The 12,775-nt window shown below is 38.1% G+C and overlaps 1 protein-coding gene across 1 annotated transcript; it reads right to left on the reverse strand.

Moving 5' to 3' along the window:
• Positions 1 to 1,860: 1,860 nt before the first annotated feature.
• Positions 1,861 to 12,122, reverse strand: npl (N-acetylneuraminate pyruvate lyase (dihydrodipicolinate synthase)). The gene is made up of 12 exons (XM_008277520.1): positions 12,004 to 12,122; positions 11,698 to 11,774; positions 11,448 to 11,521; positions 8,236 to 8,323; positions 8,092 to 8,146; positions 6,259 to 6,334; positions 4,864 to 4,956; positions 3,245 to 3,390; positions 2,685 to 2,731; positions 2,516 to 2,600; positions 2,398 to 2,437; positions 1,861 to 2,318 (listed from the first exon to the last, which is right to left on the reverse strand). Exons 2-12 carry the CDS (start codon positions 11,757 to 11,759, stop codon positions 2,173 to 2,175), a joined length of 912 nt encoding a protein of 303 aa, XP_008275742.1. The 5' UTR covers positions 11,760 to 11,774; positions 12,004 to 12,122; the 3' UTR covers positions 1,861 to 2,172.
• Positions 12,123 to 12,775: the final 653 nt, after the last annotated feature.

The following is a 12,775-nucleotide window of genomic DNA, read 5'->3' on the forward strand; positions in this document are numbered from 1 at the left end:
CACGTTAATGATGGAGCTGAAGATAATCTGACTTTGTGACGCTTCAGGAACAGAAGACAGAAACACAAATCAGTCAAAATCAACACATTTATTAGCAACACATTTAGGGTGAATACAAAGCAAACATTCTTCATTGCACAGTGTGTTTCCCTTTTTTTATCAGAAGGTACATTTAACATCCAAAATACACCAGGACGGATTCTCATTAGCAGCTGTTATGTTTAGTGAGTCTCTTATTGGAGTGTTTTCTTGTGAAACAAAGTTCATGACAATGCCAGAATCCATCCTAAGCTTTCCTTTTTTTTAAGTTTTCCCTTAACTGTGATTATTTAAGGCATCAAAACAGTCAGGCTTGACTGGTGGTAGTTATGCAAAAACAACTATACAATTCTTCTGAGTTTGTGATTCTAATCCAATACACTTTTTAAATCAGGTTCAGCAAGTATCTCCTCACAGCCCACTAGCTGTCTGTTCTGTGTGTGCTGGAGACAAACATCCAGTGTTCATACACAACACTAGGTCTGCAAATAGGAAACAAACAAACAAAATGACTCGGACGGATCCACAAAACACTTTCAAAGTACCTCTGGAGCGATTACTGCAGTACAGTCATTATAAATGGGTAAAAGGTTTGACTTGGCCCTAAACAAGGTTTTCTAAAGTATCCTTCCTTGCAGTTTATCATTATATGATAATCATTCTATATTATTTCTAAAGATATTTATGGAATATTAGATTATCAAATATTTTGAGAGATACTTTTTTACAGTGACCCACTTTCACCATGTTTTTTTTCAGTGAAACTTGAGGCTATGTTTGAACAACAATATCTAATTATTAAAGATGGATTTATAATTGGAGCTGCCATAAAAAGCCCCGCCTTTGAGCACACATTAACAAACACTGTCAATGAAGAAGTCAACTAGTGGTATTTTCTGAGCCATATGTAGTTGCGTATGACAATAAAAATAACAAAACATATAGAATATGTTGTCATTTGACATACTTGGTCAAAAAATTAAAGAAAATAGAACTTTCATAATAGATTAAGCCGGTATGACAAATTCCATCCATCCATCCATCCATCCATCATCTATACACCACTTAATCCTCACTAGGGTCGTGGGGGGCTGGAGTCTATCCCAGCTGATTAGATTACCTAATCTAAACAGAATGGAGCTCCAGAGATTCAAAATGATTCTCCAAATATAATTAGGAAAATATATATATTTTTAATCTGCACATATTTATTTTTATTTTTTATCTTTAATGGTTTCTGAGATATTTTCATCCAATCATAGTGTCAAATTTCAATGTGTGAGAAAATATGCTGAAAGTGGGTGAAATATCTTGGAAACTATTTGATTTAGCAAGCTAAAATTGCAAAAATATCTTTGTAAACATCCATATTTTATGCTATTAAAAAAAAACTGAGTTAGTTCAGCAGAAATTGTTCCCAAAAATGTAATGATCTGAGATGGAATGACCCGACTATCTTCATATTCTTTATCTAGAACTGCAGACTCCATTTTTAGGTAGAGAAGCTATAACACTTTGATTTTCTACATTACAAATGTCCTGCCATCGTGACACGTACAAAACAAGGCTTTGTGGGATCAAATTCCTGAAATGAGACTGACACAGTGAAGACTAACAGGATAATACTGACCAACTGTTCTCTAAATGTAACAGAAAAGTGAAGCTTTCTCCTAAACAAATCTATTTTTTATGAAATGATACACATTCAGAATAAAATCAGTAACATTGTGTAAGAATAGAAGTCATTTTCCCTGCCATGGGGAATACTAAGTCCTGACAAATAAGTCAGAATGCCCATAAAAAAAGGATAGAAAATCCAACCATGAGAAAATATTGTTTTCTTTAGCACTACAGTAGAGTGTGCTGCTAAAATCCAGTTTAAGGTTAGAAAGGTTAGCAATGATTTAACAGGTAACTTTAAACTATTTTCTGATGGTGCACCTGGAAAAACATCTAAGCAAAGCCGCCTAAATGCACCAGGATATATTTTTGACATGTCCTACTTAATGGTATCTGATTGGCTGGTTTAGCAGAGTAACATAAAGCTGCTGGTAAGTGGCCTCGCCGTTGTAGCCGTACACCTGACGCATCTGTAACATGACGTTTAGGGTTCAACAATGCAGCACGAACAAATCAGCATTCAGTAAAAAGCTTGAAATATTTCTCCTTGATGGCCTGCGCGTGATCATTAGGACATGGCATCACCGGGAGTCGAGGCGGCCCCAGAAGCAAACCCGACACGTCATTCATCAGCTGTTTGTTCACGCCAAGATCGAAGCCTGTCGGTGGCAATAAAGAGTGTTTAAATATAGAGAAAGACCGTCGTGGAAAAAAATCCCATACGCAAGCATTACTCACCAAAGTTTGCGGCAAAACTCAGAAGCTCTTGGATCTTGAACTGCTCGTGGAAAACAGACAAAGATGTAAACGAAATTTAAAGGAAATATCAAAAAGGAAGCAGAGAAACTGGCCGTACCTGTATTTTCCTGGCTTGGTCGAGGTCATGGCTCTCAAAAGCAGACAGGAGCTTGTTGACGTGGCATCCTAAATAGTTGTAAGTGCTGCAGGCAGAGAAATTAACAGCTATTTAATACAGAGAATGGAAGAATACAAAGCGCTATGCAAATGCAAGATCACACACTGACCTGCCAACTGCTCCGTTGGCTCCCATAGGCAGCGCTGCCAGCAGTTGCTATGGTCAAATGAAAGAAATGGGAGTTTTAGGACGCCTGTGTGGTTGTGAGGCAATTCTGGTAAATTAATCGTATCAACTGGACTTGGTTGAGTTCCTTGAAGACGTCATCCAAGAGGCTTCATCAGTTCTGACTGACGAGTTGGGAGATCCAGATACTTATAACCAAAAGGAGCCATTAACACCTGAGTTTCGGTTTCAATTTTGGGTTTCTTGCAAACCCATATAACGAGGGGGAGGAGCAACAAACCCCCAACTGAAACCGAAACTCAGGTGTTAATGGTTCCTTTAGGTTATAAGTATCTGGAACTCCCAGAACTGATGAAGCCTCTTGAGATGAGAGGTGGAACGTCTTCAAGGAACTCAAGCAAGTCCAGTTGCTACGATTAATCCTCCAGAATAACCATGACCTGGATGACTGAGAATCTTCACAGACAGGTTGTCAGGCTCTTTCTAAGCATCATCTTGCAGCTACAGTACAAAAAGCAAGTGGAGAGGAAGGAAGAGACCGACCTCATCCACACCGTACAGTAAGGACCACCGAGGCGGACTGTAGCTGACACACCGGCCGAAGTCCATCAGGTCAGTCCCAGAGAACTTCACACCGCTGAAGGTGGGAATACGCTCCTGGATACCTTCTATGACATCTCTGGCTGGAACTGAGGGAAAGAAAAACCACTTCACATTCACATCACTAGGGACATACACAAAATATAAGACAGGAAGTTGAATCGTGCTCAGTCTTCGCCCATGTAGGCTAGTTGAACGTCATTAACTGTTACGTGAGTCTCTGTCATGGTAGCCCGTTGGTAGCTGAACTAATAATAAGATAAGATAAGAAAGTGACTCATCTCAAAGGGAATTCTTGTGCCAGATATTGATATCATCAGAAAACAAAATTACATATCATGTAAATGAGGTGTCAGGAAGGCGACCCAAACTTGTGACCTCGGATAAGGACTGTATCTAGGATTGATCAGAATTCCTCCCCAGGTTGTCCGGCCAGAACAATAATGATTATGAAATTCACATTCTCATGCCACTCTTTATTGAAGATGTGATTTCTGCACACAGACACAGCCTGAAATTGATCTGATGACAAGGCTAACTTCTGATTGGTGGAGAAAGGGGGGTGGTGTGGACAGTGATTGGCTGAATGGTTGCTGGGCTGTTACCAGGGCCTGCCTCTCAGATGTGATGAGAATGAAACTATGACAGAACTAATATAACTAATTATACTCAGTGAACAAACTTCCAATGAACAATACAAAAACGCAGTGTAAAGTTTGTTAATAAATTAACCTGAATAACTGAAATGTTTGGGTTAGTTACAGGCTCTGAGAAATTACCTGACTAATAAAAAGAAAAAGAAAAACATGGCGCCTCCAGTTTATCTTGTGACCCTTGTTAACATGTCACAAGAATAAATGCATAGAAAAGTAATAAGATGTAAGTATGATACATAACTGAAAATAAAAAAATAAGTACACTGGAATAAGAGTAGAACAGAAAAGTAAGCAGTAATACAGGCAAGGTAGCAAAGTAACATTACACTTAATAATAAAACATGCCACTTAACCGATAGCCCGCCATGATAATCAATAATTCAATAATTCATTAAAATAATTGAAATACAGTGGAGGTTTTCCACTATATGACACACGGCCAATTTTATCCAGAAACATTTTTCAATGCAAAATCGTATCGCCTGTGTTTCAATTTCAGGGACGGATGAAGTAAACTCAGCTATTTTGGACAACACGTTTAATATCATTTAATTACTACCTTATATGAACAGCGGTTCAATACTTTATGCAATATAAACCTGAGAGAGATAGCTTCACAAATGCTTCCGGTAAAGTCATTTACTGCAACAGAAGGCTCTGTCATGGTGGCCCGTTGCTTGCTAAACTACCCCAGCGCTCAACAGACAAACACAACAGTGAAAGGCGGTTCAACCAGGTACTACAGCTAATGTACAAATCTTCTACCATGCATCTCCCCTCATCTTCTGCTGCATCAATTAATCTTTTTTAAGTTGGTTAAGTCATTAACGATTAATCATCAACATCCCTATTAACTAGAGATGTTCCTTTTTCAAAATGCTATGCAAAATGTAAAACATCACGTACCTTTAACTCCAGTGATTGCTGGAATATGATAGTAGTAGAAGGGCAGATGTGGAGCAGCTGAAGCTACCTCCTGCAGGTACAACTTCAGAGCCTCTGAAGCAGGGAGACAAGGAAATAAATATACTGTATTTCTTTCTGTTTTGTTTTGGTTTTGCGTTTCAACTCAGTATATGTCAGCTTATGTGGAATGTCCATACATTATACCGAAGTTACCCCTTTTAAAGTGTTTAAAACGGGTGTTTACATAAAACTGAATGGATTAAGAGTCATTCCACCTCAATTCACTGAATGCCCCACGCCTGACCATCTTCAACATGACTTATATTATTGAGGTGGTGAATATTGATTTAGATGGTCAGGTGTAAAATCTGGGGTCATAGCTAACGCTAGTTTTTGAGTTAAAATTCCTAGATAGGGGTGGGGTCATGTCGATATATATTTTCTTCACATCAATTTGTGAAGCAAAGTTTAAAGTGCCATAACTTGGGAAATAGTGTAGCTCAAGTCTTGAAATTTGAAAGGTTTTATGGTTGGTGGAATATCGGAGTGAGAGAAACATTAAACATTTTTGACCAAATTTACGCCACTATATAACTGGTTTGTATTATTCTATCAAAGCACGGTTGCACCATTGAGGAACATATGTACATTTCAATGAGCCTGCAAAATTTCAGGACTGTAGCTACATTATTTCTCAAGGCACAAAGAAATCGCTGCAAAAGTCAACCATACCCCACCCCTCTCTATACATTTTTTACTCAAAAACTTGAAACACCCATGATCACAGATTTTACATGTTTTTTTTTAACTTAAAAGTATATGTATGCACAGAAAATCAAATATGAGATAGTAAGGTGTGAACTTATTTTTGGTGAACTGAGGTGGAATGACCCTTATATAAAACAATGAACACAAAAAAAACTTGAGTCTGGCGGTCTGCTACAACCATCAGCAGACTGTGTTGTGCTGTGAAGCATAACTTCAGCCCTTAACTCACAGTCTCACACTATTTGGGCCTTTGGATTTGGGAAACACAACCACTTTTTCATCTGTGGCTGATTCTCCCTCTGATGTACATTCCTCGCTGTCTCACACACAGACTGAACAGTGTGTATATTCTGTTTTTTTTCGTTGTTGCTGGTACAATAATACAGTTGAGCATCACTTTTTGTTGTTTTATTAATAAATTGTTTATATCTAACACATTTTGCTGCCATTTATAGATCCTATAGATTTTTTTCTGGATGCGAAGGGGCCGATACTGATGACCAAACCTCAAAGGTACAGTACTAATGCACATATGAAATGTAAAAGTGGATTTCAGATGGTAATGTGCATGTCTTTTCACTTGACAGTATGGATATAAAGGCTTTTCCTGCTAAAGTCACCACATACCTGCAGATTTGGGCTTGAGGAAGAATGGAGCCATGACTGCTATGGCATCAGCCTTGATGTCAGCTGCATGTTTAGCCTGGAAGAAAAATCGACATTGTGTTAAGTATTTGAATTATCCAAAATAATGCAAGATATTATAATATTACTAACTACTAAGCTGACGGAAACTACAAGGTTCAAAGATATTTGGGGCTTTTAGTTTCAGTATTTGGTAGAGTAAAGCTTACCAATATAGTTTAGCTTCTACTGAATTGTTTCACATTTTGCAAAATAATATCGTGAGATTGTCGTTCCATTTATTTTGCATTAATGCATCTTAATGTACACTGGATAAAGTTGAAGCACAGCGCTCTTAGTCTATCATTTACTGTAATTCTACCTTGTATTTAGTGATTATTACTTCATAGGTAATAACCAAAGTACATTTCCAGTGCTGTTTGCTTGTTTGTCTTTTACTACAATTACATTACTTTCATGAAGCTTGGTGAAGAGGTGGGCAAAGGAATAACCCATTACATTTTGAGGCATCACTTTCTTAAAAGTTTGCATTTAGGAAATTCAGATATTTGTTTCTAAACACAACATACATGCCAGAAAAAAAAACAACCTGATGAAAACATGTGACTAGACTGTGTAGTGCTGAATTACTGAGTTAACTGTTCACTATCACTTATATGTTGAGGATTATTTGGACGAAACTGAATTTACTGTGGTATTATTGCACGTTATTTTAAAAATGGAGTAAGTTTTTATTGCCTGCTTCCATGTTTTGGTTTATTACATACTTTGTGGTGTTTTAAGCAGTGTTCAGAGTGTAGCTGATAAGTATAAAACAGCATATTGCTCTGATTCCTTTTTGAAAATGTTTCTAGTTTGTTGTTTTAACAATTCACCCAGACGCTGAGGCACTCTATCAAAAGTACAAATTGTAGTATTTCTGTAAAGCAGCAACACAATTATTCATTTTCTGGTGGAAAATTGGACACAAGAATTTCCTTAAATTGCTCCAGCCAGCAGCCGGTTAGCTTAGCTTAGCATAAAGATTGGAAATAGAAGGAAACAGGTAGTCTGGCTGTGTTTAACAAAATCCAACCACCTGCAAGTGTGCACCTCTAAACCTCACTAACTGACATGCTATTCTTGTTTAGTCTGTGCAGGAACTGAAGTGTACTCTGTTTCCCTGCATCTTCTCACAGATATCTCTGGCTCTGGAGTTCTGTAGTTACTGTCTCTTCACAAACCTTTCTGGTCTTTGTTTTACTGTTTGTTATTTGTCTAATGTTGTTTTCTCTGTTTGTTCTCCCCAAACCCCAACCAGTCAAGGCAGGCAGTCCGGTTCTGTTGGAGGTTTCTCTGTTTACAAGAAATGCTCAAAGGGGGACCTGTTGGTTTGAACGGTCTTACAGGGAGTTATGGGTCAGACCGTCTTCTAGCTGGAACCAGTAACTCCCCCGAAATACGAAAGTAAATACAGTTTCAACATCACTGAACAGAAAATCTATTGGATAAAATAATGAAATTAAACCTGCTATACAGGGTGGTGAGAAGTTTTTTTATGAGCTTTATTATACTTGCAGTGCATTGAAAACAAGGCACATGTGGTGACTGGAAACACTGGGCACACTAGTCTGACTTAAACTAACAGGATTAGTTGTAATCCTGGTTATGGTTTAGTTAAACCTGAAATCTGGTTTAGTTAAACCTGAAATTTCCATTGAAAAAAATGCCTTGAAAGAAAGCCTGTTTGTAATTTGGACGTTACATGAAAGACATATTTTGAAGATGCATTTAATATCATTTTTACGTCACTGTGGACCACATTCAATGACTCACCAGTTCTTGGGAATCTTTAAGACTCATGCAACCGACATGCACAATCACCTCCATCCTGCAGAGAGACATGCATTCAAAGGAAACTTTTACAAACCGTCTTTCACCTGCAATACACTCAGTATATGTTGGCGTGTGATGACGTACTTGCCCTTGGCCTTCTCACACCACTCCTGAGCCAGTATCTTCCTCTCTTCAACAGTGAGAGACATACTCTCACCTGTGGTGCCATTCACTGCAAGCAAAGTACAGGCTTGTCTTATTTCACGCACGATTTACCACTTCACAAAAGCATCTTGGAAAAAAAAAAAAGAGAGAGAGGACAACCTAACCCGAATCTAAGTCTGATGAGTGATGATGAGTCAACACACACTCACGAAACTAGGGATTATGTTGTCAAGTATGTTAAAAAAAACAAGACAAATGAAAGACAGCTAGTTAAATACATAAACAGACATAAGACAAAGATCAGCACAAACATCCTCTGCTGAGTACGTTTTTGCAAAAATTTATGTGGAAATGACACATTAAGCACAAGAAAAGGCTCGGTGTGAACTGTAATGAGTCACTGGGTTTGGTCAGTTTAGAAGAATCTTCTTCACACTGTCTAACCTTTCTCTGTTAATCTGCAGATGTTGATGCACAATGGACTGATGCCAACAAAACAGTGTATTCCTTTTTAACTACAAAAAGTCAGATAAAACTGATAATTGAAGAGCTACACATGAGTACAAATCAAAAGTGTTAAGATCACTGTGCTTGGAAACGGTTTCTCCTCTACAAGAATATTTATATTAAACAAAATGAATACAGTACGATGAAATATATATTTTTTTACTAATAGCTAGACAGACTGGTATTGAGTGATCTTGAGAAGAAACTATTGTATTAGGCTTTTGTCCACTGGTAGTGCTTTGGAGCAATGTTTGTTCTTGGTTACACAACCTTTGTTTGAACAAGAAATTATCAAAAACGCACACAGTACGTCAAACAATAATAAAAGGATGTAGTTTGATAATGTTGTCAGGTGACGTGGGATCATGGGAGTTGTTGTATTCACCACTATAGGCAATGAAAATGTACATAAAGTGACTTGAAGTTCACAGACGACGTTGCATTTAGCTGCATATATGCACAGTACGACATTTCAGTGTAATGAAACAGGTGCAGCTAATGTCAGCTAATGTGAATTACTAACTTCTATGTGCACTGTAAGTCCCTGGTTGATGTGATATAATGCTATCGACAGGTGACCAAAGTGAATCGCACCGTGACATCAAGTAAAAAAACTATGGATTTGTTTGAGTTTGAGTGTTGTTGGAAAAAACTTGGATAATGTCAGTAGACACACAAACTGAATACACAACACTGGCCAGGTCATTTTTAAACATTTTTGACTGCGTTCACTCATAGTGACAGAGGAACGGTTTTGGTAGAACATTTGTTGGGAGGCGAACACTGCCATTAAAAGGGACAATTCACTGAAAAAAAAATAGCTAATCTGCTATACTGCAAGACCCAAAACCTTGGTAAAACTTTAAATTTTCCATGTGCCAGGTTGCTGCTCAAAGGTTGTTGTTGGTTCCAGTAGTGAGGGCAATTTTGAAAATGCAAACTCGTAGACAGCGGAAGTGAAGGGCAAAGTGGCGTAAAATGTGCTGGCAAAGGCAGGCTTAAACCAGTAGTCAAGATTTGGTGAATCAGACCAGTGTTGCTCCATATTTTGGCACCCAGATTTTCGTTCTAACTGCCAATGCCTATTAGTTTGCAATCCTCGTGATGACTGAAACAAAACACATCAGCTGACCCCTAACTGTGACTAAAGGTAACTCATTTCTTTTGGAAACTGGGATCATTTCTGTTTTGATTGTTGATTAGAATGACTGGAAGAGTTTCGTAACCGCCTAAGGCAGGGGTGTCGACATCCGGTCCTCGAGGGCCACAGTCCTGCATGTTTTAGATGTTTCCCTCTTCCAACACACCTGATTCAAATGATCAGGATCGTTATCAGACTTCTGCAGAGCTTGATGATGAGCTGATCATTTGAATCAGGTGTGTTGGAAGAGGGAAACATCTAAAACATGCAGGATTGCGGCCCTCGAGGACCGCAGTTCGACACCCCTGGCCTAAGGTGTGGTATTCCAGTGGATTTCCAAACCGAACAGAATACATTTTACAAAAATCTTACACAATTCTGCAACTTCTGTTTTTTGTTGTTTTGTTTTTTTAAATCACAAAGGTGGACAGGTCCTCACACTACCTGCCTGGACCTGAGTGCCTACTAGCAACTCAGCTCCATTTCATTTAATCTATTCAATGTTAATTTAGGGCTGCAAGGTGGCTCGGTGGTTCGCACTGTTGCCTCGCAGCAAGAAGATCGCCGGTTCGCGTCCCAGTGAGGACACCCAGGATCTTTCTGCGTGGAGTTTGCATGTTCTCCCCGTGCAGCGTGGGTTCTCTCTGGGTTCTCCGGCTTCCTCCCACAAGGTCTGATGACTCTAAATTGTCCGTAGGTGTGAATGTGAGTGTGCTTGGTAGTCTGTCTTAATGCACTTAGGCTATCCCATAGTGACAGGATTTTGACAATGATAACTCGTGGATGTCGTAAGGGAAGGAGAAAGTGGCGTTTAGTGTCAGACTTAAACCCATAGTCAACATTTGGTGAGTCAGACTAGTGTTACTCTACATTTTGACACAAGGATTTCATTTCAGCTACAACTTAATATTGATGAACAGTCATCTTGAGTATTAAAATAAAACATATCAGTCCACCCGCTAACTGTGACTAAAGTTAACTTTCTTTCTTTTGGAAACTTATGGGAAAATTTGTATTTTAAAGCTGAACAGAAGTACTGGAAGTGTTTCATAACTGACTGAGGTGTGGTATTCCAGTGGATTTCCAAACAATAATGTGATGCAATGCCCCAACTTTTTCTTCTTCTTCTTCTTTTTTAAACAAGAAAGGGGGTATATATTCTGCAATATGTAATATCCACAAGTGCAACATCAGCTACACTACTGTTTTTATAGTTCTTAGTACACCTAAGGATAATTTATCATGCTGTTTTCATCGATAAACTTGTAAATCAGATTTTTATACAAGATTTCTATATTTTACTTTTGCACATTTCGCTTTGTACTTTTTAAACGTTGTCTGATTTTGTGAATGCACTGAGAGGATTGCTGCTTGATGTGGTTATATTCTATTGTATTCTATCAGCGTGGTTAACAGAGGAACGACAGGTCAGCTGTGTGTACAAACCAACAAGGTCCATCATGTGACATTAGTGCTGATTCAGGTGGGGGGACACAGACATTTTGAAAAGAAAAAAAAGGGAAGAATTCACTTGTAAACTCACCAAAAACGCTGTTTACACCTTGCTTCTTTGTCAAGTAGTCAATATAAGGTACAATCTCTGCTAGCTTGACTTCACTGTTTTGGGAAAATGTGAAAAATATGAGAGATTACAGAGAATACCAAACATGCTACAGCACTCCAGGTCTGCAGTTTTAACTGAATGTGCACATTCACGCCCCAATCATATTAATCAGTGCATGGACAAATAATCAAACCAGAAAAATGGGCAACTGTTCCTTAAATCTTCTTACCCTTCTAAGGTGAATGGAGTAAATGTGGCAGCAACAAGTTTTTTACCAGCAGCAGGAGCCATTATTGACACAATAACCTGATGCAGGAACAGGGAAAAACAGGAAGACAGGAAGAAAAAGGACAGCTGTTAGCCCATAATTACATTTCTACCCTATACTAGCTTTTTATTAGGGATAAAACAAAAAATATTGCATCTTGCACCTTCATATAAACATGTAGGACATCCATTGCTAATTCGGGAAGGTTGTTCAGGAAGATGAAATAAATAGAGCCTAAATTTAATTCAAAAAGTATCCCAAACATACCTGTTAGCTCGTCTTTCCTTCTGTGCGTCTTGAACATGGGTTAAAATTTCGGTGAAGTGGTTTATCTACCGGTAACAACTTGTTTTAAAGGACGTTTCTCCGACACTCAGCCGGGATTTGTTGATGTGTTTGTCATGTGAGACCGTCTCAGCGTCAAGTGACGCCGCAAAGCTTCATGGGAAATGTAGTTACTGACCGAAAAACATTAAAATAAACCTAAACTTTCTTCATTTATGCGTTCAGAAATATTCAGACCACATTCCATCACATAAATTGTATTGAAACGTTGTTTTGTATTTAAAGGGCTGGATGTTATTACTTTCTTCATATATAAACTACAAATGCTGCCTTAAAGTGTGGTCAGGGTGTCTTTGTGTTGTGAAGCTTTAAGTTTAAACAGAGAAGAAACCAGAGTGGAAAATATAATTATGCATTCAGGACAATGCCCAAATATATACCAAACAAGAAAACACTGCTAAGGATAAAAATAAAATAAACTACCATAAAAAGTCAATTACATTACATTTAAGCATAAACATAATGACTATTAAGTCAAGTCAGCTTTATTGTCAGTTTTGCCATATGTACAACATACAGAGATCTGAAATTGCCAAACTCTGAGGCCCCACGGTGCAAAATGAACATAGAAAAAAAGGTATAAAAATAGCAACAACAAAAAAAGAAGAAAAAATAGAATATAGCTATAAACAGGATATAGACAATAAACATAGACTAACTCTAGCTATCGACAATATAACAGTAAGTACACAAT

The sequence above is a fragment of the Stegastes partitus genome, unplaced genomic scaffold, assembly GCF_000690725.1.
Source record: "Stegastes partitus isolate 25-593 unplaced genomic scaffold, Stegastes_partitus-1.0.2 Scaffold99, whole genome shotgun sequence".
Taxonomy (NCBI): Eukaryota; Metazoa; Chordata; class Actinopteri; family Pomacentridae; genus Stegastes; species Stegastes partitus.

Bases quoted from the DNA above. Each gene is read 5' to 3' on its own strand.
- npl (XM_008277520.1), bottom strand. From the start codon at position 11,759: ATGGCTCCTGCTGCTGGTAAAAAACTTGTTGCTGCCACATTTACTCCA. The intron at 8,147-8,235 runs GTACGTCATCAC...GTCTCTCTGCAG, and splicing joins TGTGAGAAGGCCAAGGGCAA to GATGGAGGTGATTGTGCATG. The intron at 6,335-8,091 runs GTGAGTCATTGA...TTTTTCTTCCAG, and splicing joins TTAAAGATTCCCAAGAACTG to GCTAAACATGCAGCTGACAT.